This window comes from Momordica charantia (assembly GCF_013281855.1).
Source record: "Momordica charantia cultivar OHB3-1 chromosome 6 unlocalized genomic scaffold, Mcharantia_2.0 BLBB01000006.1, whole genome shotgun sequence".
NCBI lineage: Eukaryota > Viridiplantae > Streptophyta > Magnoliopsida > Cucurbitales > Cucurbitaceae > Momordica > Momordica charantia.
In genome coordinates this window covers 15075585-15100843 of record NW_028275164.1, presented here as the reverse complement: position 1 = coordinate 15100843, position 25259 = coordinate 15075585, and the positions used below count along the sequence as shown (strand labels likewise).

General features: G+C 37.9%; 1 protein-coding gene and 1 pseudogene across 7 annotated transcripts in view; both read right to left on the bottom strand.

The window, feature by feature from the left end:
• The window catches only part of PIR121 (transcription activator), a 72688-nt gene extending 48380 nt beyond the window's left edge, over window positions 1-24308 (bottom strand). For 2 of the 6 annotated variants that reach the window (XR_015791345.1, XM_088124954.1), the window contains exons 1-7: window positions 24128-24308; window positions 23871-23943; window positions 17546-17610; window positions 13568-13645; window positions 1235-1354; window positions 1091-1161; window positions 847-939 (exon numbers count right to left, since the gene is read on the bottom strand). Coding sequence is in view for 4 of the 6 variants with exons in the window: in XM_088124954.1 (XP_087981080.1) it covers window positions 847-939; window positions 1091-1161; window positions 1235-1354; window positions 13568-13645; window positions 17546-17610; window positions 23871-23943; window positions 24128-24181 (554 nt within the window). In the remaining 2 variants the exon portion in view is untranslated. Of the gene's footprint in view, window positions 1-846; window positions 940-1090; window positions 1162-1234; window positions 1355-13567; window positions 13646-17545; window positions 17611-23870; window positions 23944-24127 lie in introns of those variants that run through there. The other 4 variants (XM_088124950.1, XM_088124952.1, XM_088124951.1 and 1 more) reach the window with 4 other exon arrangements.
• Window positions 4371-6484, bottom strand: LOC148210760 (uncharacterized; annotated as a pseudogene). The gene is made up of 5 exons (XR_015791925.1): window positions 6424-6484; window positions 6005-6055; window positions 5142-5893; window positions 4940-5058; window positions 4371-4844 (listed from the first exon to the last, which is right to left on the bottom strand). The product of XR_015791925.1 is annotated as an uncharacterized LOC148210760 (transcript).
• Window positions 24309-25259: the final 951 nt, after the last annotated feature.

The window sequence follows — 25259 nt, the reverse complement described above, 5'->3', positions numbered from 1 at the left end:
GGATGGAGAGGCACCAGCGTTTTCCTATTCACATCCTCCAGCATAAAACTATCATTTTCATCCCAGTTTTATCCCAACTGCAAGAAGAACTTATTATCAATACGACAACTCCTAATTTCCATCTTCTAAAAAAATCTACCACTCGTGTACTTGATTAAAAGCAATCCAGGATATACAAAACTAAACCAGAAGAATACTCCATAATCAAATTTGAGGAATTGGCTCTAGCAAACCGAGAACCTAAGGAAGGAAAGAGAAGATAGTATACCTACCTATTATCCTATTTTCTTTATTATATTTTAGTCCTTATACAACATTAAGATGAGGAAACTCTCATTCCGCTTTGTACAACCTCTCTTAGGTAAAAACTTGGAAGGCTCTCATTTTGTAGTTCTCGCGAGGTTCTCTCTTACTCAGCCCTTAGGATGTCTCTCCCTTTCTTTGTTCTTTTTGTTGAATATATATCTCTGTTTATTATCAAAAAGAAATTTTAATTGACACTATTCTTACAGTAAAAACTAGACATACATATGTTAGCCTACAGTTGGGATGGTCTCTTTTGCTACTCTATTTTGTTTGTAACTTTCAAATAGTTAGTAAGTTTGTAACTTTCAAATAGTTTGTAACTTTCAAATCTCAATCAAGGTTTACGTTTCTTGTAGGTAAAAAAAAGGGGTGAAACAAGGCATACAGCTTGAGAAAGGAGCTAAAATGTTGACGAACTCATACAAAATCAAATTTTCCCTTTTAGATTCAAATGGCCTTTTTAGGGAAAAAAATTACCATTCACCAAATCTTACAGACAAATATTTTTTAAAAAATAAAGAAAATAAAATTTTCTCTTACCTTTTATACCAAGAGAAGTCATTGGGTATGCTTGCCTTGGCATTTTTAAGATGATCAAGTTGAACTAATACATCAAGCAATTTCAGCATTGACCTAAGGCGGAAAAGTTTTGTCAGAAATAATGGAAGTGGCAGAAAATTAAATTTCCCGACACTGGGGATGAGTGAGAGTCTAATTATATGTTACAGGAGCTTTAATTTAAACTTCCTAAGTTGCCTAAATTAACACCCAAATAATAACAGACCAGAGATGAGTAACTGTTGGGCCATTGATGCGCCTCTCGGGTCTTGAGAAGCGTTGCATATCGGCAGCAAGCTGCATAAAAAAGAACTTATATAAATGGGTAAAAAAAATCAATAGTAATAGAACAATTCCCTAAAAGCAATACCTTTGATGCAGCTGATGCCTGCCATCTCTGGATCTCACGTAGACGACTCATTTCCAAGTCCAAAACTTGATATGTTTCTAAATATAAGTCAGCTTGACTCTGCTTCATAGATTCAGGTAGCTGCCAAAGTTTTATAAACCAACAAGTCATTTAATTTGGTCGGTTAGATTTTGGTTGGATTTTAAGCAATTATTGTATCATATATGGGTTGCTTATATTATAATGTTACTTTCTATGTAATTCATATTTCTTCCTTTTCTTCTCGCCAAAAACAAAATTTTCCACTAGGATTCGAAAACTGAAAAGTTACAAACTATGAAGTAGGGACACTCCATTTTAGGCAAGGTGTCCCTGTCAAACACGGATACGTCCGGACACGCTTCGGACGTGTGTCTGACACGCCAATTTACATGCCTATTTTTATTTTCTTTTTTTTTTTCTAGTTTCAGACACACCTTGGACACACCTGACACGTATTGGACACATTGGTTAAAATTTTAAACCAAAAGATAAGATCCAGCCCAGCCGACATTTAAAGCCTATAAAACTTTCATTTTTAAATGAAAAAACCCCATAATAAAGTAAAAAACTAAATGGCAAAAGACCTAATTGGCCTGCATGCCCAAAGAAGTTGAAGCACGAAGACAAAATTGAAGGCATCTCCTGCATTCGCTACAACCACCATTGCTTGCCTTCACCACCACCACCACTACTACCCGCCTTTACTCATGAATAAGAAGAATTGGAAGAAAACAAAGAAAAATAAAGAAGAGGAAGTGTGGGGTGAGGAAGAAGAGTTTGAAAGAAAAACAGTTGGAAGAGGGGAAGAAAAAGAGTTGGAAAGAGTAAAAGAAAAGATAGAAGAGAAGAAGTATAAAAAGGAAATTTGAATAAGAAAAAAAAGAAGAAAAGATGGAGTTGAAGAAGAGTCTCTGAACTTATTGCTAGTTGCATGAAACTGCGGTGGCAGTATTCCTCCTCCTTCCATACGTACAAGTTGATGTAGTTAAAATGTTAGTTGTGATCAATTGGTTATGTTGTTAGGTTATTAGTTTGTTTTATAAAGGTAACTTAGTGTTACACTTACCGTGTAGTTAAAGGCCCAACTAGCTCTATAAATAGCGGCTGGTTTTTCATTAATAAAGGATCATCATTTTCCTTCAAGAAACCTTCCCCTCTTTTGTACATCAAGTTGGTATCAGAGCATCACATTTTTCTGGGTTGTTATGGCGGGAAAGAAGTCAATCAACACCGGTGACTCTACTCTCGTCAACAAAGAAATGGAGTAAGTATCCATTCTCTCGCCACGATCGTCAACCGCACACTTGTTGTCAGTTGAAGGAGAGGTGAAGACCATCCAGCAGGACGTCAACGAGATTAAACAGATCTTGGAGATTATACGTGAGAAGCTTGAAGCCATGAGTGTACAGCAATCTCTGGTTAGAAGCACCCTACTGTAGCAAGAAATAATGAATCAAGAAGTGGGGATGGAGGGTTGTAGGACGACTTATCAGCAAGAAAGACAAGTGATCCCACCAAGAAGACCACAAGCAGTCCGTTTGGGTCCAAGAAACCTTCAAGAACTGCACCTTATTCATCAATAAGTCAACTGGAATCCTCTATTTCAACGGTGAAATGAAATCAATTTTGATTCTTCTAGCGACGAGGAGGAGGAGCTACTTGCCTCTGAAGGAGAAAGGTTCGGTAGGTGCCCTAACCCGAATAGGAATTGTTAGAGTAGATATTCGTATATTTTTATATTCTTGTATGATATGTATTAATTTGTCATTTACGTTCTTATAAAATTAGGTCAACCTTGTATATTTGTCTATATATATAGACTTTAATAATTATAGAGACTAAGGTTGAAGAGAATCCAATGTGATGTATTCTCATTATTAAAGTCTATATATATAGATAAATATACAAGGTTGACCTAATCCTATAAGGAGAAGGTAAAGGACAAATTAATATTAATACAAGAATATAAAATATACTAATATATACTCTAACACTCCCCCTCAAGTTGGTGCATATATGTTAATCATGCCCAGCTTGTTAGACAGACAATCTATTCGTGCTCCATTCAATGCTTTAGTAAAGATATCTCCTAACTACTCTCCAGTCAACACATATTCTGTAGCTCGTGCACCAGTCAATGCTTTAGTAAAGATATCTCCTAACTACTCTTCAGTCTTCACATATCCTGTAGCTACTAATCCTTGCTGTATTTTCTCACGTACATAATGACAATCAACTTCAATGTGTTTAGTTCGTTCATGAAATACAGGATTAGATGCAATATGGAGAGCTGCTTGATTATCACACCAAAATTTCATTGGAGTGGTGATACCAAATCCCAATTCAGTCAGAAGCTGATATATCCATACTAATTCACACACCGAATGTGTCATAGCTCTATTTTGATTCAGCACTCGAACGCGACACCACGTTTTGTTTCTTACTTTTCCAAGAAACTAAATTACCTCCGACAAATACACAATATCTTGAGGTTGATCTACTATCTTCCTTAGAACCTGCCCAATCAACATCTGAAAAACATTCAATATTAAGATGACCATGATCTTTATATAACAAACCACGTCCAGAAGCACCTTTCAAATAACATAGAATATGTTCCAATGCGGTCCAATGGTCAGTCGTAGTAGAACTTATAAACTGACTCATAATACTGACTAGATAAGCTATGTCTGGCCTCGTAACTGTAAGGTAATTCAGCTTCCCTACTAATCTCCTATACTTCTCAGGATCTTTCAACAACTCTCCTTCCTTTGTAAATTGTAAATTAGGTATCATTGGGGTATTACGTGGCTTAGCAACTAACTTTCCTGTTTCAGTTAACAGGTCAAGTCAGTGATTTAAAAAGCTCGAAGCGCACAAAAGCTCAATAGACCTCTGGAGCTTAAGCACGAGGCGCAAAAAAAAGCGCGGGTTTTTTTATGCGAGGCACACTATATATAAAAACAAATAAAAAATATATATACACACATATAAAACATATAAAAACCAAACAAGATTAGAAAACATCATAGATCTTAGCATAAAGAATCAATTGTCCACAAAAACATGAAAATGATCCTAAACTAGTATAAGTATGATAGTTCAAAATGAAAATCTAAAGATCAAACTCATCATCACTAAATAGTCCTTTAATTTCATCATTTTCGTTCTCTTCATCATTAGACTTGTAGCCATCTGCATCTTCCTCCTCGATGTAATCTTCATCATTAATCAATTGTATGGGTGTGGGTTGTGTGGATTGAGAAGCACTTGAAGCTCCAGTCATAGTCCTACTTCTTGACCTTGACGTACTTGCTCTAGAATGATAGGCAAGTTCTTCTACTCCCGCAGCTCTCGAAACATCACCCCATGTTAAGGAGTCTTCACCAAAGACAAGATCATTATCCTCTTCAGAATCACTATCCATTCTCCCTGTCAACCACTCATTACTATTATCGATATCCTTTAAAGAGATAGGGTCGATTGTGTTCCGCATGTTATGTCGTCGTTTCAATGCTCTATTATACTTTATGAAGACCAAATCATTTAGACGACGTTGTGCAAGTTTATTCCTTCTTTTTCAATGAAGCTGCAAAGTATAAAAGAAAAAGGTTCTACAACAATACTTTTAAGTTTCTAATCAAGAAGTTAAAAATATATTTCTCAGTGTCATAAAGAACTAACTTGTTCAAAAACACTCCAATTTCGTTCACATCCAAATGCACTACAAGTAAGACCTAGAATTCTCATAGCAAACTTCCTCAAGTTTGGAGTTGATACTCCAAAATCATCCCACCATTCCACTATTAAATTGAACTAAACTATGTTAATAACTTTCAACCGAGTAATGAACCAAACATCATAAATTAGTACCATTAAATATTACCTGGAGATCTTTTATTTCTTTGTCTAACCGCCATGGGTTGTCCAAATATCCCTTCAGCGTTCTTGTGACACATGCATACATCCCATTGACAACCTCATCATCTTCTGTAATGTTCGGATTTGAATAGAAGAATTCTGGATTTAAATAATATCCTGCTACATGCAAAGGACGGTGCAACTGAAAATCCCATCTCTGATCGATGATTTGTAAAACGTCCTTGTATTTGTCTTCCTTACCATTAAAAGATTTAGCAATGACCTTCTTAGCTCTATTAATGGCCTCATAAATATATCCCATAGGAGGCTTCTTCTCAACATCCACCAATCTAAGCACTCAAACTAAAGGGCCCGATATTTTAAGAGCAAATACAATTGTATTCCAGAATGATGCCATCAATATTGTCTGAACAACTCGCTTGCCTTGTTGTTCCTTGCTCCATTTGCTATTTTTCCATTCATGAGAAGTAAACATCTTCCTCAAGTTATTTTTTTGACGATGTATGCTTGATAATGTTATGCAAGCTGTGGCAAAGCGAGTCTTAGCTAGCCTAACTAACTCTTTCTGATTCGTAAATTGCCTCATCATATTTAACAATCCTGGGCGAATATAAATAAAATTACTGATCTCCATGCCTCTTTTCAATGTGTTACAGATATTTGGGATATTGAATATGTCCTCCAACATCAAGTCCAAGCAATGAGCAGCACATGGTGACCAAAATAAATTTGGTCATCTTGCTTCTAATAATCTCCCTAGTAACAAAATAAAATAAGAAGATAACATATTATATTAGTTAGCCTACCTGAAATGTTTAACTTAACATGATACTAATTTGAACAGGAGCAAGGAATTTGATTTCTTACCCGCCATTACATTTGCTGAAGCACTATCAGTAACGACATGTGCGACATTGGCTTCAAATACGAGCCGTTTATCCCAAAATAATCATCCTTTAGAGTACTTTAGTGAGAAACTTAGCCCATCCCGACAAAAATGGAGCACATATGAGCAAGAACTTTATGCTTTAGTTCGAGCATTGAAACAATGGGAACATTACCTCTTAAGGAATTTGTTTTGTTTACGGATCATTTTTCCTTAAAATTTTTACACACTCAAAAAACCATTAGCCTCATGCATGCCCGTTGGTTGTCTTTCCTACAAAGGTTCGATTTTGTTATCAAGCATAAGGCCGGTAATACTAATAAGGCTGCTGACGCTTTAAGCCGAAAAAGTAGTCTTTTAACACTCCTTAAAGGGGAGATTATTGCTTTTGATTACTTACCTGATCTATATGATAAAGACCAAGATTTCCAAGAAATTTGGCACAAATGCACTAACAACATGGCTATCGAAGATTTCCATATTGTGGACGGATATCTCTTTAAAGGGAACACACTTTGTATCCCTCATACCTCTCTTAGGGAAGCAATTTTACGTGATGCTCATGCTGGAGGTCTCGCGGGACACTTAGGCCGTGATAAGACACTGGACATCATAACAGCACATTTTTATTGGCCTCACATCCGAAAAGATGTGGCTAACTATGTTAAGAACTGCTTCACATGCCAAACGTATAAGGGCACTACACAAAACACCGGTCTTTACACACCCTTGCCTATACCAGAAAGTATCTGGGAGCATCTGTCAATGGATTTCATATTGGGACTTCCCCGAAGCTATGATTCGGTAATGGTGGTTGTGGACCAATTTAGCAAAATGTCACACTTTGTGGCCTACAAGAAAACATCGGATGTCGTGGCTATTGTTACCCTATTTTTTCGAGACGTAGTACGGCTTCATGGTATTCCAAAATCGATAGTCTCTGATCGGGACGTTAAATTTTTAAGCCACTTTTGGCGTACACTATGGAAAAAGTTTGATACCTCCTTAAAATTTAGTACAACAAGCCACCCTTAGACGGATGGCCAAACGGAGGTCACAAACTGATCATTGGGCAACCTCATTCCGGTGCATAAGTGGGGACCATCCTAAACAATGGGATATTTCATTGGCTCAAGCTGAGTTCGCATATAACGACATGAAGAATAGAACAACAGGGAAGTCACCATTCGAGGTCGTTTATACTAAGCTTCCTAGGCTAACTTTAGACCTTACTAATCTACCTTCATCTATTGATCTCAGCTTAGAGGCTGAAGAAATGGCTGGTCGTATAACAGAGCTCCATCAGGAGGTACGCAACCACATTGCCAAGACAAATCTCGAGTATAAAGAAGCAGCAGATAAAAAGAAGCGGCCAAAGGAGTTTCAAGAGGGAGATTTGGTGATGATACACTTAAGGAAAAGTCGATTCCCTACAGGCACTTACACTAAGTTGAAGAAAAAGAAGCTCGGTCCTTTTCAAGTCCTTGAGCGGTTCGGCCCTAATGCATACAAACTCCAACTCCCAGCAACATATAATATCAGCCCTGTTTTCAATGTGGCTGACTTGTACACCTACCATCCACCAGATTCTTTCACCATCACGTCTTAACTCAAGGACGAGTTTTTTTTTTTTTTTTTTGGGTTAGGGAAAATTGATGTAGTATTCAGTTGTTATGTTAAGACTTTCCTTTAAATTCTAGCTTTTAAGCTTATTTGTTTAGTTAGTTATTAGTTACTTCACAGTAACTAGTTTTACCGTGTAGTTAATTGTTAGCCAGCCTCTATAAATAGAGGTTGACCTCTTTAATAAAGGCTATGCTAAATTCTCTTCAAGAAATCGTTTTTCTTGTGTGCATCACAAAGTTATGAGAACTTATGCCTAAAGTGAATAATATCATATCATTGTGGAAATATGGAGGGTCCGTTGTCCCTAACAAGTGATATCAAAGTCATGCCCTTAACTGAGCCATGTCGGTAGAATCTTCGGGTACCAAACAAAGAAGTGGTGAGCTTTGGAAGATGTAGTCATGGTGTGATCCATGGTTGGGCTATATCGGACAAGTGGTGGGCTAAGTGGTGGGCTAGACGGATGGATGACTATTTGAGAGGAGGCTTGGTGGTACTTTGTTCAAGGGGAGGATTGTTAGGAATGTAATCAAAGTCTCACGTTAGCTAAATAAGGAGAAGACCACGGGTATATAAGTGAGGGACAATATCTCTATTAGTATGAAGCCTTTTGGGTGAAACTAAAAGTAAAGTCACGAGGGCTTATGTGATGTAATGTTAGTTACTAGGTTTATAGCTGTTGGTTGTTAGTAGTTGGAACCTCTTATTATTGGTAGTTATTATAGCCGTTGGTTTTTTAGTTAGTTAGTAGGTCGTTGGCTAGGTAACCTATAAAAGGCCAAGTCGGGTCTGCTGAGGAAATAAGAATTGTTTTCAAGTTTCCATTCTAATTGGTTGACACCAAATTTGGTATCAGAGCCCTATAATCGACAAAAAACTTAGGACCTGATAATGGGGAAGAGCACAGAAGCTTCCGATAAGAGACTCGTGGGAGATCCTTCGGCAGAGCAAGCTCTATCACCCAAAACAACCACTAATCGCTTGCTGTTAGTGGAAGATTCATTGGGTGAAGTACGGGAGAACGTGCGGAACATCCACGACCTTCTGGAAAATGTTGGAAGGCAGTTGGAGTTGATCCCTGTCAAGCAAGAACGACTGCGACTGGATTTAGGGACTCACGGCAATGCAAATCGGGGAAGACAACCTCAAGAAAGACCAAGAAACCGATCACCAACCCCTGTTCGTGCAAGAGATATGGAAGGGAATAGTAAAAGGGATCAAGAATTACAGGTGAAGGTCCAAGAATTCGATTCTTCAGATGAGGAAGAGGAATTTTTTCGTGCAAATCCCCATTTTGATAGAGAGGAAAACTACAACAGGGGCGGCGTTCGTACTGACTTTCGCATGAAAATTGATTTACCTACATTCAATGGGAAGATGAATGTAGGGGCATTCTTGGATTGGGTCAAGAATGTCGAGAACTTCTTTGACTACACCAGCACGCCCAAAGATAAGAAAGTCAAGCTCATCGCTTTTCGGTTGCAATTTGGTGCATCGGCTTAGTGGGATCAATTAGAGATCAACCGCTGCTGCCTTGGCAAACGCCCAATTCGGAGTTGGCCTCGAATGCTGCGCCTTATGCACGAGCGTTTTCTCCCACCCAACTTTGAATAGCTACTCTATCAACAATATCAACGATGTCACCAAGGCAGTAAGTCGATTACTGACTATACTGAGGAGTTCCATCGCTTAGGCACTCGAACCAATTTAACCGAAATAGAAGACTATAAGATCGCCCGCTTTGTTGATGGATTGCGTGAGGATATCCAAGATCAAATGGATACTCAACCTATCAGATTACTCACTGAGACTATCTCTATGGCCACAAAGATTGAAGCTAAGATAGAAAAGAAGCGTGTCAAGACATCATTTCATCGCCCTAGTTGGGATAAACAGCCTCTGTCTAAAAATTCAGGTGGGGAGACCGGAAAAACATTACCTCTAACTGGTGCCTCAACCTCCACTGCTACTAAGAATGATGAAGCGCCTAAAGCTTTGCCACTGCCCAAACCTATTGACACCACGGCAAAACGAGGTAATAATCAATATACTAGACCTACTCTTGGAAAATGCTTCCGTTGTGGGCAAATTGGCCATTTATCAAATGAATGTCCCCAATGCCGAGCCTTGGCATTGGTTGATGACGACGATCAAGATGATCAAGAAACTGAGCTCCTTGATGACAATGATATTGCCTACATTGAACCGGATGATGGAGCGCCAATTAACCATGTCCTTCAAAAAGTTCTCCTTACTCCAAAGGTGGAGACTCCTAATCAAAGACATTTCCTTTTTCGAACTCGTTGCACTGTCAACAGAAAAATTTGCAATGTTATAATTGACAGCGGCAGCGGTGAGAATATGGTCTCCCAAAGATTGGTGACCGCGTTAAATCTCAAGGTTGATCCCCATCCTACTCCCTATAAGGTTTCTTGGATACGCAAAGGGGGTGAGGTTCAAATACAATCTGTATGCACTATACCTCTATCCATTGGGAATCAATATAAGGATCAAGTTATTTGTGATGTATTAGATATGGACGCATACCACATTTTGTTGGGTCGCCCTTGGTAGTTCAACCTATAAGCATTACATAGAGGGTGGGACATACTTACGAATTTAATTGGATGGGTAAGAAAATTGTTCTTCTTCCGTCCACTATGGATATAAAGTCCAAAATGATACATCCACTACGTCTCAGAACCTATTCTCCATCATCAATGGCAAATCCTTCTTAGAAAAAGGGGATCCTATGGTATGGGCCTCGGTAGTTAAAGGGAATTCTCCTCTTTCTCTACCCGTTGCTCACCATCCCAAGATTGAACATCTCCTGAAAGAATTTGTTGATATCACCAAAGAGCCTGCAGGGTTACCACCCTTGTGGGATATTCAGCACTGCATCGACTTTCATCCTGGTTCTTCCTTGCCCCACTTGCCTCATTAGAGAATGAGCCCCAAGGAATATCAAATTCTGCATGATCAGGTGAATGATCTTCTACTAAAGGGACATATTAGGCCTAGTCTTAGTCCTTGCACCGTGCCTATCTTGTTAGCACCAAAAAAGGACGGATCCTGGCGGATGTGCGTGGATAGTCGCACCATCAATAAGATTACAATCAAATACCGATTTCCTATTCCCCGTTTATCTGATCTATTGGACCAACTTAGCGGTGCTCACTTATTTTCTAAAGTGGACCTCAAAAGTGGATATCACCAAATCCGCATACGACCCGAAGATGAATGGAAAACAGCCTTCAAGACAAATGAAGGTCTTTTTAAATGGCTTGTTATGCCATTTGGTTTGTCTAACGTACCGAGTACATTTATGTGCTTGATGAACCAGGTACTTCGCCCTTATCTTAACAATTTTATGGGAGTTTACTTTGTCGACATATTAGTATATAGTAAATCTGAGGTCGAACACATAGAACATCTTAGAACACTTTTTTTCACATTACAAGAACACGAACTACATGTTAATCTAGCTAAATGCTCCTTCATGACTACTGAAATAGCCTTTCTTGGATTCTATGTTACACAATTTGGCATTTATGTTGACCCCTCTAAAGATTTAGCTATCCAACAATGGCCCATTCCAACTTCGGTAAGGGATATTCAATGTTTCCTCGGGTTAGCTTCTTTCTATAAAAAATTCATTAAGCACTTTAGCTCTATTGCTGCACCTCTCACAGATTGTCTAAAGAAAGGTAAATTTTTTTGGGATACAGAACAAACTACTAGTTTCAATACACTGAAAGACAAACTAAGCTCTACACCTGTCCTAGCCCTTCCAGATTTCTCATACCCTTTTGAAGTCGCTGTTGATGCATCCGGCATAGGTATAGGTGCAGTCTTATCCCAAAAAAGCCATCCCATCGAGTATTTTAGTGAAAAACTCACCCCCCTAGGCAAAAATGGTGCACTTATGAATAAGAGCTCTATGCATTAATAAGAGCATTAAAACAATGGGAGCATTATCTCATTGGAAAGGATTTCATACTCTTCACAGATCATTTCTCCCTCAAATATTTACAAACACAAAAAACGATAAATAGAATGCATGCCCGCTGGATTGCCTTTATGCAGAAATTTGATTTTGTCATAAAACACAAAGCGAGAACAACTAATAAAGTGGCAGATGCGCTTAGTAGGAAAGTAAGCCTCTTAACACTTCTATCAGGACAAGTTATTGCCTTTGATCACTTACCTTCTACGTATGAACATGATAGTGACTTCAATCTTATTTGGAACCAGTGTATCAATCATGTTAATTCCAATGATTTTCACATTGTTGATGGCTTTCTCTTTAAAGGAGACCGATTATGTATACCACACACATCCCTACGAGAAACCTTGATTAAGGACTTACACAGTGGAGGCTTGGCAGGCCATCTTGGCCGGGATATAACACATGATCTTGTTGCCTCACAATTTTTTTGGCCTCAACTACGGCGGGATGTAAACAATTTTGTCAGTCGCTGCCTTATATGCAGTCCGCCAAAGGACAATCCCAGAACACCGGACTATATACACCCCTTCCCATTCCTCAATCAATATGGGAGGATTTGTCTATGGACTTTATCCTCAGACTCCCTAGGACACAACGGGGACATGACTCGATTCTTGTAGTTGTGGATCAGTTTAGCAAGATGTCTCATGTCTTGCCATGTAAAAAAACGTCGGGCGCTATTTACATTGCTAATCTCTTCTTTCGTGAGATAGTAAGCCTACATGGTATTCCAAAAACAATTGTTTCAGATCGGGATGTCAAATTCTTGAGCCACTCCTAGAAAACACTTTGGAAAAAATTTGATACCGGATTGAAATTTAGCACCACCAGCCATCCTCAAACAAATGGTCAAACGGAGGTCACAAACCGAACTTTGGGCAACCTTATACGATGTCTAGGAGGGACTAAACCAAAGGAATGGCATCTTACATTGGTGCAAGCTGAATTTGCTTACAATCATATGCGCAACCGATCCACAGGGAAGTCCCCCTTTGACATTGTGTATACAAAACTCCCTAGGCTTACTGTGGACCTTGCTAATTTACCATCTTCTATTGATTTTAATCAGGAGGCAGAACTTATGGCCGAAAGAATAGTGGAGCTACACAAGGAAGTAACGGATAACCTTACAAAAGCAGCTGCCTCCTACAAAGTTGCAGCAGATACACACAGACGGAAGAAAACATTTGAAGTCGGGGACTTGGTCATGGTGTATCTGAAGAAATCGCACTTTCCTAAAGGGACTTACAACAAATTATGCAACAAGAAGATTGGACCATTTGAGATACTTCAAAACTATGGTGATAATGCATACAAAGTTAATCTACCCGACGATCTTCGAATAACTCCAGTATTCAATGTTGCGAATATCTACGACTACCAAGCCACGGATGCGTTCACTTTAGCCAACTAAACTCGACGACGAGTTTTCTTTTTGGAGGAAGGAATTTGATGTAATGTTAGTTCTAGGTTTATAGCCGTTGGTTGTTAGTAGTTGGAACCTTTTATTATTGGTAGTTATTATAGCTGTTGGTTTTTTAGTTAGTTAGTAGTTCGTTGGCTAGGTAACCTATAAAAGGCCAAGTCGGGTCTGCTGAGGAAATAAGAATTGTTTTTAAGTTTCCATTCTGATTGGTTGACACCATTATACCCAAGTGGATTTGGGATAATACCATGGAAATGTGAAAGGTCTATTGTCCCTAACAAGACCATCAAATTGCAGATATTAACTTAATACATACATATGAACCGGTGTACTTTGCACATCTTCACACAAAATGACCCAAATTTTTTCCATGATACTTACAAACAAAGATATTCCCTATCAAGAAAATCACTTTCATGAATAAATAATAATAGGCCATGCACAATATTTAAATATTAAAACATATTTATAAAGCATTTTAACCTGAGGAAGTGCTTTAACACAACTTCGATATGTATAAAGAACTGATGTCATCTCTTTCCCCTCGTGAATAAGTGCATTCTGCCAATGAAAGATATCAGCAAACATCTTAACAATATAGAGAAATTACAGCAAAAAATAACCTTCTTAAATGGATTTAGACGAATTATCAATATTACTTGGTTCGACAAATTGTCCTAATAATTTTGAAGAGGTTGAAAGATGGGGTTTGGCCTTTCAGAAATTTTAGGCTTCCTTCATGGGGAACCAACTTTCTTTAGTGATAAACCGAGCTTTCATTGAGAAGCTTGAAAGAGTACAAAATGGTAAACTATTAAACATGAACAAACCACCAACGAACCCAAAAGCTTATGTTGATGGGTTGGGTAAATTTAATTCATTAATGGATATCTAACACTCCCTCTCACTTGTGGGCTCGGAAAATTGCACAAGGCCCTACAAGTGGAAATCATAATAAATGGGAGCAAACAATAATGCAAAGGTTTGAACACAAGACCTCATGCTCTAATGCATATTTTTTTTGTTTTTTTGAACAAGATACGAACTTTTCATTGATAAATGAAAATGAACAAAATTGTTCAAAGATACAAACTCCCATAGGAGTGAAGGTACAGGAAATAAATAAAAGTAAGCATTAGAAGAAATAAAAACCATAAACTTAAATAAACCTCCTTAAAGGGGAATTATAAAAGTCTCCCAATTCATACAAAGCATACTAGGAGAATAAGAAGAGAAGAGATCGGAACGAACACACCATTGGGAGGCTTTGAATTTGGCGATTGAGAAACACTCCATAGGAGATCGATTCTTGCCTTCAAATATTCGTTGATTTCTCTCAAACCATAATTCGGAGAGAAGAGCTTTTATTCCAAAAGCCCAAAGCAGATTAGTTTTAGAACTTGCTTGCAGCCCACTGAAAAGCTGAAAAATGATTTGAGGCACCTCCAAATCCCACACCCATGAAACTCCAAACAAAGATAGGATTTTTTTCCAACAGACCACTGCATAGCTACATGAGAAGAAGACATGCCTTTGGGTTTCCCCACTTGCTTTGCACAGTAAACAACATGATGGCTGCATCAAAGAATTGGGCATTTTCTTCTGTAATGTCTCTGAAGTGTTAACTTTGCCCATTAGAAGAATCCAAACCATGAAATTAACTCTCTTTGGACAAAAAGAGTTCCATAAAATAGGTAGTACTTCCTTAGGAAAATTAGAAACCGAATGCTGGAATTTGCTCAATGATCGAACTGAAAATATACCCGAGGCTTCTAAACTCCAAACTCGTTGATCTTCTGTGATGGAGGTTGAAGAAAGCAAGGATAAAAGATTCAATGACTTCATCATCCTTCAATGAACGCCTAGTTGGCAGCCTCCAAGAATAACCAGTGTTATCCCAAGCATCCACAACTACAATGGACGGATTAGAAAAGATCCTAAAGATTGCTGGAAATCTATCTTTAAGCGAAAAATCTCCCATCCATCGATGATGCCAAAACAGACACCTTTTGCCATTCCCGATTTTTAAATGGGAAAATGATTCCACTTGCTTCCATACCTTAGATATATTCCTCCGAGGGCTTCTACCTGAACCTGTCAACTTAGTCAAAGTGAACCAATCACCAAAATCAGAGCCATGAATACTAGCCACCACCAGCCTCCACAAACTTGAGGATTCAACACTGAACCGCCACCCCCACTTGGCAAGCAAAGCTCGGTTTCTTTTAGCATAGTTCCCTATGCCAAGGCCACCTTCCTCTCGATCTAAAGAAGATATGTCCCACCTTACTAAGTGATTTACTGAACCTTTCAAAGAATCTCCCCAAAGAAAGGATCGAACATTTTTCTCCATTATTTTGCAAATTCGCATAGGAACCTTGAAAAGAGAAAAATAATATAATGGAAGATGTTCAAGAACCGATTGACAAAGGGTCAACCTTCCACCTCTCGAAAGTTGATATCTCTTCCATCGATCTAGCTTCTTTGTTGTTTTGTCAAGAATGGGACTCCAAAAATTGTCATGCTTTGGATTTCCCCCCAAAGGCATTCCTAAATAAATCAACTGAAGTTTTTCAGCTTTGCAACAAAATTTAGAAGCCATCCTCTGAATTTTCTGAGTATTCATGTTGACTCCACTTAAAGAAGATTTCTCCCAATTTACTTTCAACCCCGAGAGCCATTTCAAAGGCTTTAATTGTGTCAAACAATACAGCGAACATATTATCATCGTCTTTGCAAAACAATAGTGTATCATCGGCGAATTGCAAATGTGAAATATGCACCGAATTCCGACCAACAGTAAATCTTTCAAATGCTCCAATAGAGTATATGTGTTCCAACAAACTGCTCAAAACGTCACTCACAATTAAGAACAAGAATGGAGAAAGAGGATCACCTTGCCTTAAGCCTCTTGAAGCAAGGATTCTTCCTCTTGGTCTTCCATTAATGAAGAAAACATGCCCTTGTGACTCCCCACTTGCTTTACACAAGGAACATATCGAAGGTTGCAACATCATTGAAGTCGTTTTCTTCTAAAGAGTATCCATAGTATTGACCTTGCCCATAAGAAGGACCCAAGCCAGAAAATTGACCCTCTTAGGGCAATGAGAATTCCATGAGACTGAAAAAACCTCCTTGGAAATGTTGGAAACAATAGCCACTTTCCTGCTTAACGAACGAACAGAGAAGATGCCCGAAGACTCCAAACTCCAAACCCTAACATCATCAGAATCATGAAGGGCAACTGAAGAAAGAAGTGATAAAATAATGGCCATATCCGCAACCTCCTTCTCCTTCAAAGCACGCCTAGTAGGCAGCCTCCAAGAGGAATATTTACATCCCAAGCTTCCGCAACCATAATGTATGGTTTAGTAGAAATTCGATAAGGAAATCTCTCCTTTAATGAGACATCTCCCATCCATACATGATGCCAAAATAGACTTCGATGGCCATTCCCTACTTTGACATGTGAAAACAGCTCCACCTGTTGCCAAGCTTTTGAAATATTATGCCAAGGACTTCGACCCGAACCAACCAACTTGGGCAATGTGCACCAACCTCTATAATCCAACCCGTAAATGCTAGCCACCACTGATCGCCAAAGAGCTGACGTTTCCACACTAAATCTCCAACCCCATTTGGCTAACAAGGCTTTATTCCTTTTGGAGAGATTTCCAATACCCAGACCTCCGACCTCTCTAGCTTGAGAAGAAATATCCAACCTTATTAGATGATTCACCGAGCCTTTTGAAGAATCTCCCCAAAGGAAAGAGCGGATACTTTTCTCCAACTGCTTTATAACTCTCATCGGGCCCTGAAAAATAGAGAAATAGTGTAAAGGAAGATGTTCAAGAACCGATTGACATAAAGTCAACTTACCCCCTTCGAAAGATGATACCGCTTCCATCTATCTAACTTCTTGAAATCCTTATCTTGAATGGAGCTCCAAAAAGCATCATGTTTAGGGTTGCCTCCTAAAGGCATGCCCAGGTAAAGAATCGGGAGAGTTTCTGCGCTTGTTCTTTCTAATTAATTTAGGAATTCTTCTTCCTCTGTCTCAATTCTTGTTTGGGGCATTTTTCCAACAAGTTTTGGGTTATTTTTAGAAAGAATGTATTTTTGTATTTCCCCTCTAAGGAGTTGAAAGGCTATAGTGTAACTTATATTATTTCTTTTTTAAAAGTAATAATTTTTGTTTAGAACCAGGAATCGGAGTTTGCTCCCCCATACCCAGGGGCACCCCCACCCACCCCAAGGCCCAGACCCAGGAGATATCAAGGGTTTTTGGTATTAAACTCACCAGAAGATTCGAACTTGAGACCTTTAAGCCAGTATGACCAAGAGACCCCAAGCCCTTGCTAACTAGGCTGCCCCTTGGGGGCTAGTAATAATTATTGTTGTTGTTGTTTAGAGATACAAGAATAAACTTTAAATACTTGACATGAAAGAAAAGCAGCATACCAACTGATTGAGAGCTTTTGTGTCTTCTGCTAGAGATAGACGGTAAGCAGAAACATCACAATACTCTACAATGAAAATGCATCCATAAGTTACAAAATAATCATCTTATAACAAATGAATTATATATATAGAAAAATAAAATATATTGTAACAAAATGAATATTTAGAACAAAAGAAGGATGAGGGAGATCTTCTAACTATAAGCTCAAATAAAATGTTATAAGAATTACAAATTAGCCAATTTTCGAGTCTCGAGATGTCAATGTCGATGGAAATGTCGGGATCCTGATTTTAGGGAAATGTCATGACATATGGAAATTGTGAAAGTTGATGAAAGTTGTTTGAAAAAGTAAATAAAACTTTTATTGTAGCATAATTAGACTACAGTTGATCACTTTTAACCATTATATCTAAAAAAGAAGTAATATATTTATGGAAATGACGACGTCAAAGAAAATGTCGAAACAAGATCATGAAAATTGATGGAAATTATTTGAATTAGTATATTAAAAACTAGGACACAAAATCATAACTAAACCAAAAGAAAAACAATCAGAACTACAAAGTCCTGAGGGTGTGTTTGGTTGGTGATCGGAAAATATAAATCTAAAAACAAGGGATTCAGTGAAAATAGTGTTGTCTTCTTTGTTTTCAATGTTTTCATATATGTGTTTGGTAGCAAATTTGAAAATCGAATCTCAATTTAAAAAATTGTTTAACGTGTGTTTAACAATATATTTGTAAACTAGTAGTAATTACTAACTAAATATTTAGTTTAATATAAAATAATATTAATTCATTTATTAACATTTTTTATATAAATTTTGTATAATTATTATTTTACAATGTTGTATAATTTATATTTTCTTTTGAACAAGAAACGAGATTTTCATTGATTAATGAAAAACCATACAATGCTCAAAGATACAAACACCCAACAGGAGTGATAAAAAAGTTAAAAAGTAAATCTAAAGTACAGAGGCTAAAGAGAAACAAGGTTTCTCAATTGCTGTAGATGATGGAGGAAGAATAACTTGAGAACAATTCCGAGAAGGCACACCATTGGGAAGCTTTAAATTTAGCAAGCTCAAAACATTTGAAATGGTCTTTCTTCTTGTCATGGAAAATGTGCTAGTTCCTTTCAAACCATAATTCCGAAAGAATGGCTTTTATTGCATTAACCCAAAGAGATTGGGCCTTCGGGAAGGAGAAAGAACAGAAGAACAGTTGTTGAATGTTGCTTTTGGAGTCAGCCGAGAAAACCAAAGACAAATTAAATTGTTGGAGGAGAGACGACCAACAACTCGATGCAAAAGAACAATGGAAGAAGATATGTTTTTGCGTCTCACTACTAGAGTAACAGAGGCAACAAACCATAGCCTGTAAATGGAAAGTAACTAGCTTGCTTTGCAATGTTTGTGCAGTATTGAAATGCCCACTACGGAGAATCCAAGAAAGAATATTAACCTTTTTTGGGCAAGAAGATTTCCACTAACCCGAAAATAAAGCCTTTGGAAGAGGGGTCCCTTTCGTAAGATGAGAATATAAAGAGTTTACTGAAAAACTCTTTTGAGGCCTCATGATTGCAAACAATTTGTCTTCCCCCACATAATGGACACTGATCTCAAAGTAGAAAGTAAAGCTACAAGGTCATCAAACTCAAAATCTTTGAGACCTCTTCTAGTCTTAACATCCCTGAGATGATTGGGATGTTATATTTATAATAATATGTTATATTTCACCTGTTTTAATTTAAACAAAAAATGAAATGAGTTTATAACATGAAATAATATATTGTTATCAAATTTTTTTTCTTTTTTTAATATAATTCTGCATTTTACAGTTTCAAATTCAAAATCTGAAAATACTGAAAACATAAAAATATTTTTTTTTTATAAGAAACTTAGAGAAACTTTCATTAATCACAAAAGAAAGATACAGCAAACGGGCTGGGGTAGAGGCAACCCCACCCAAAAACTAGACCAACTCTTTCCAATTGTTCATGAACAAGGAGAGGTTGATATTACAAAAGAATTTTCCGTAATTAATACACCACCAAGAAACAGTGTGCTGTACATTCCTACAAAAAATGTCAAAAGGGCTGATTCTATCCTCGAAGACCCGAGAGTTCCGTTCTATCCAAAGATGCCATAAAAGGGCTCTTGAAGCACACTTCCAAATCAAGTTAGCCTTCTTTGGAATCATCCACCCATGGAGAATTTCCACCAACCAATCGTCAATATGTTTTGGGAAGCATGTCGCCACCCCAAAAATATTCAAAAGGAAATGCCATCCTCTTGCCTCAACCCTCTTTTAGCGACAATCTTTCCTCTCGGTCTACCATTTATGATGATGGAAAAATTTGTTGAAGATAAGCAGCCATTAATCCAATTCCTCCATCGGGCGCCAAAACCCAACTTCTCCAAAACAGCATTAAGGTAAGTCCAATCGACCTTGTCGTAGGTTTTCTCATAATCAAGTTTGAGAATGAAGCCAGAGTTTTTCCTAGTCTCCCAGTCCCCCACTGCCTCAGAAGCAACCAGAATCGCGTCTATGATTTGGTAGCCCTCTATAAAGGCCGATTGAGTATCATGAACAATCTTTGGAAGAACCTTCTTGAGCCTCTCAGCCAAAACTTTTGAGATAATCTTGTACAAAGAAGTCACAAGGCTAATCGGTCTGAATTCCCCAACCCTCATGGCCTTCGTCTTCTTCGGGATTAAGCAAATATAAGTCTCGTTTGTACAACGGTTGATGATACCATTTCTAAAAAAATCCTGGAACACCCCTAGCAAATCATCCTTGAGGGTGTTCCAAGATTTTTTAAAGAATTCATTAGTGAAGCCATCCGGACCCGGGGACTTCAAATTTCCCAGATTGAAGACCGCATGTTTAATCTCTTCCATGTCAAAAGGTCTTTCGAGCCAAGCTTTCCAGTTCTCCTCAAGGCCTCCCCATTGCAAATTTTCCACCAAGAACCTATGCCTTGAAGTCTCCCCACATAGACGATGGTAGAACCCTACAATCTCCTGCTCAATATCTTTTTCTGCAGTAAGAAGCTCCCCTGAGACTGTTTCTAGCATTGAAATACAAGCTTTAGACTTCCTAGCCGACACCCATTTATGGAAAAAACTGGAGTTTTCATCCCCCTCTTTTAGCCACAATAACTTGCATTTTTTAGCCCACTTTCTTTGTTCACTGATTACTAAATCCAAGTAGGACTTTTTGAGCTCCTCTCTGTCTTTTCTATCAACTTCAGAAATCAAGCCATCCAATTCTAATTGATCCAAGGCTTCAATTCTGTTTTCACAATTCTTTAGCCTATCTTCCACCACCCCAAAGGTCTCTTTGTTCCACTTTTTGAGCAAGGCTTTAAGAGCTTTCAATTTTCCCATAAAAGCATATCCCGGCCAGCCTTCAGAAGGTAGGGAAGTCCACCAGGATTCAACCGTTTTCTTGAAAGTGGGGTGGTCTAACCACATATTTTCAAAACGAAAAGGCATCGGTCCCCATTTCTGGTTTCCTATCTTTAGGAGCAGGGGAAAGTGGTCTGACGTCGTTCTTGGGAGCCTAATTAACTCCGCCTCTTTGAAAGCCTCCATCCAGCTATGAGAAAGGAAGAATTTGTCTATACGGATGGCTACCGGTCTCTCCCTTACAGCGGACCAGGTAAATAAACCGTTCTTCATGGGGACATCAAACAAATCTAGCTCGTCTATCAACAGATTGAAATTTTTCATACTTCTAGTGGATCTTCCCCCATTCAATTTTTCCGTAACTCTTCGCACCACATTAAAGTCCCCTCCTAAACACCAATTCTCAGAACAAAGACCATTCAAATCCTGCAGTTCCTGCCAGAAGTCATCTCTACCTTTATAACTAGAAGGCCCGTAGACTCTTGTTATCCAGCCCAAAAAGCTATCTTTGTAGTTAACAAAAATAGAGACGGAGAACGAACCTATCACTGAGTCTTCTACTTGCACCGAGTCTTGGTTCCATAAGATGAGAATACCGCCGGCAGATCCAGCGGCTTCCAGCTCCACCCAACCTAAATGCCTGGAGCTCCAAATAGATTTCACTAAACCTCTATCTATAGCCTGAAGCTTTGTTTCTTGCAAGATAGCCACATCCGGGTTTACTTTGACCAAGAGAGATTTAACAAGAGCTCTCTTGGAAGGAGCACCAAGCCCCCTAACGTTCCAGGATAGGATTTTCATTTCCAGGATAGGATTGAAAACATAAAAATGTTATTTTCAGAATTTCTACTATTTAGATCACAGAATCCAGAAACATTTAACAAATTGTCAAATTCTGTGAAATGCATATTCACCTAATCCTGATTAAGTGAATCCAAAAACAAGAAACAGAATTCGAATTGTCAACCAAATAGGCCCTAAGATTCCTAAACTGCTTTTCCTTCAAACAGCCACAATCCAACCAAGGTATGACCACAACACATACACCAATATAAAAGAGGATGGAACGGCAAATAGAACCTCGTTGGTCAGAGGCAATGCTGGTGGCGCACGCACCCCCACATGTTAGCGCGTAAGACTGCAGAAAAACATTTTGATGGTGCGTAAGCCCAACGTTCTGGTCAGAATCCAACCGAATTTTATGGTTTTGATAATTGGCGGTTAGGCTACCTCTTCGACTGGGTGGTGGTGGCAGCGATAGAGACAGTAGGTTCACAATACTAATGAACACTTCCATGAAAGTGGTCCAAACTTCAAAGCCTAGAGGCTACAAAGTTCACAAAACCCTAAGGTTCACAAAATCCTCATTATCTTTATTCCATTCACTAAAGGACATATATAAACAAGTGTACAAGGTTGACCTAAAGTAAAGAAGATAAAAGGACGATACAGGACAAATAACTAAGATGTTTACAATAATATAAGCACTATAACAAGGCAAAAATTGTAAATAAACAAATATTCCCCTAAAGCACTCTGATCCTAAATCTATGTTGAAGCCTCAAGGAGGAAGAGATTTAGTGCTGAAAAGAAATCTTGTTGAAAAGGAGATAATAGAAATAGCAACTTCGCTGGAAATAACACAGGGTAGAATCCAAATAAATCAAAGAGACAAGAAGGCACGACAGCAGGTAAACTGAAGGGCATTCACCACCACAGCTCTCTTCTGGTAGATAACCACCTCAGAACCAGTATTTCCAGCTTGCATTACAATGGCCATTTGGAGGGGAGAAAACACCAAATAAAGTTAGGTTCTCTAATAAATTTATGGGGGCAACAATCCTGGAGAGATGATCCAAAATAGACACCCAAATGTGATGTTTGGTCTAAAACGATGCATGCTGTGTAAATACAATGAGGAAACTGAGAGATCGTGCCTTTCTTCCAGTGCCACTTAATCCAGAATTGTTTGGCGCCACTGTTTAAAGTTATGAGGATGTCTTGGTTACAATATTGATGTGTGAATGATAGCCTAGCATAGCTACTATGGGGAGATTGATTTAGGAAGCAAAAGGTTCTATGGTGATGGAATTACAGCATTGCTATGGGAACGATTGGCTAGAACAAAAATAAATAGTCTTTCCAGAGAATATAGAAATCACAAATCGGAGAAAGTTTGGGCAATAGTTAAATTTTTGGTGCCAACTTCAAGCACATTACCTAATTCTTTTTGTAACTATATGCTGTTCGTAACACTTTCTGGAGCAACTTTTCATTAAGCTCCTTGGTCTTGGGAAGTTTGATTTTGTTTCCCCCTTCTATTGTTGTATTCATAGTCGCAGTGATAAGTCTTGATAAATATATTTAGAAAATAAAAAATGGAAAAGAAAAGAGAAAAAAAAATCCTTCAAAATCCGTGGGCATTGTCTAGTTGAAATAAAAAACCTAAGCATCTTTTGCCTTCAACATGCTGAATTCATCTAGAAAACCAATATATTGAGTTGCAGTCTTTAAGTTTTGTTAGTAGTTCCCCCCTTGGCTTTGTATGACAGATATCTTAACCAATTGTAGTTACAATGAAATCAGCCCTAACTCAAGAACATAAAGGATTTCAATACCAACTAATATTCAGACACTACACTCACAGCCCATCCTTAGTAAGTCTCAGTCCATCCTTAGTAAGTCTCAGTCCATCCTTAGTAAGTTTCATTGAAAATAACAGAACCATAAATCCTCATTTCCATTCCAAGAAAAAGTTTCTAAAATCAACCCTCCACATGCGAAGAATAGAAAACATATTCGGACCTCATTCATCTAGTAGAAGGTGCTGTTTTCAACTCCAAATTCATAACCACTCTAAATCTAGATGTTCTACGTCATACACAACTCCAGAAAATTCATTTGCATACCTATTGGGCTCTCAGTTGCGCCTCTCTCAGTTGACACCCAAACGCCCGGTCCTTGCAACTCCGGCTGCTCATCCTACATCAATTAAAGTCGAAATCAAAGAAATAGTAGCATACGGAAAAGGCACAAAAAAGTGAAAACGCCCATTACAGAATTCCCATTTCCCAGCCAAACAGACCAAATTTAAAGCTAAAAGTCCAAGAAGTTGAAGAAATTGTTGCATGAATGATGATTTGTGAAAGTGATAGAGCATTATTACCTCGAGGGAGAATGTTGAGAGGGCAGCAATGGCTTCTTCGACGGGGACAGCCATTGAGCAGTATAGGCAGACAGAGATCTAGAAAGCAGTGGCGCTAAAGATCATAAGGAGCTAGCGTTTGAAATCGCTCTGTTTCGGTAAACTCACTTTCTTCTTCCTCTCTTTTCTTTTCTCCGTTGGTTTCTTTATTTTTACTCCTTATTTCTTTTTTCCTTTTTTTTTTTTTGGAAATAATTTTTACTCCGTATTTTAGTTGGGAGAGTGGTAAAAGAAATTTATCGGCTCCGAAACAAAAATAGTTCACCCTTAGGGCTTTGGATGGTTTAAAAGGATTTTTTTTTTAATAATACTTTTTTAAATTTCATTTAAAACGTTTAAAAAAATGAAATTATTTCTAAAAATAATAGTTTAGAGTTCAGGACACCACTTGATCGTCTATTCATAATATTTTGAGTATATGGTCATCGATCATACACAACGCTAGGCATCACGTTTGTTTTTTTAAAATAAAGTGATGGTCATCTCTTATCTAGTCATGCAATTATAAACATCTTTGCAAGATATGGGTGACGTTGATTTTTTAAAAAAATATATACTAATTATATTATTTATATATTAGCAAATATCATTTATTTGCAATATAATATTATTAATAAAAATAATATTCATACTATTCTATATCTTATTAATAAAATATTTTCTACCTCTACTCAGATAAAGACAAATTTTAGGTTGTTATTATAAAATACCATATAGATATTATATAATAAATAATAACATATAAAATATTATCTATTAATCAACTTTCTACTTTCCTCTTATTATTAATATTGGAAATTATTGGAGGACTCGTACCTAAGAAGGCTGGGACGTAAGGGAGGTGTTCCATCCCCTTAGTCAAAAAGAGATGTTATTTATGAATATATAATAAACTATAATAAATATTTTATTAGGTCGCTCTTCTCTTGAAAAGAGGATCATAATTGATCTGTAGATAGTCGTCTCTTGAAGAGATGATCATCACACTATGTTGGCACCACGACCATCATATGATCATCTCCCTCAAAATAGCATGATCGTTTCTTCGAGAGACGATCAAGTGGTTCCCTGAATTCCAAAATATTATTTTTTG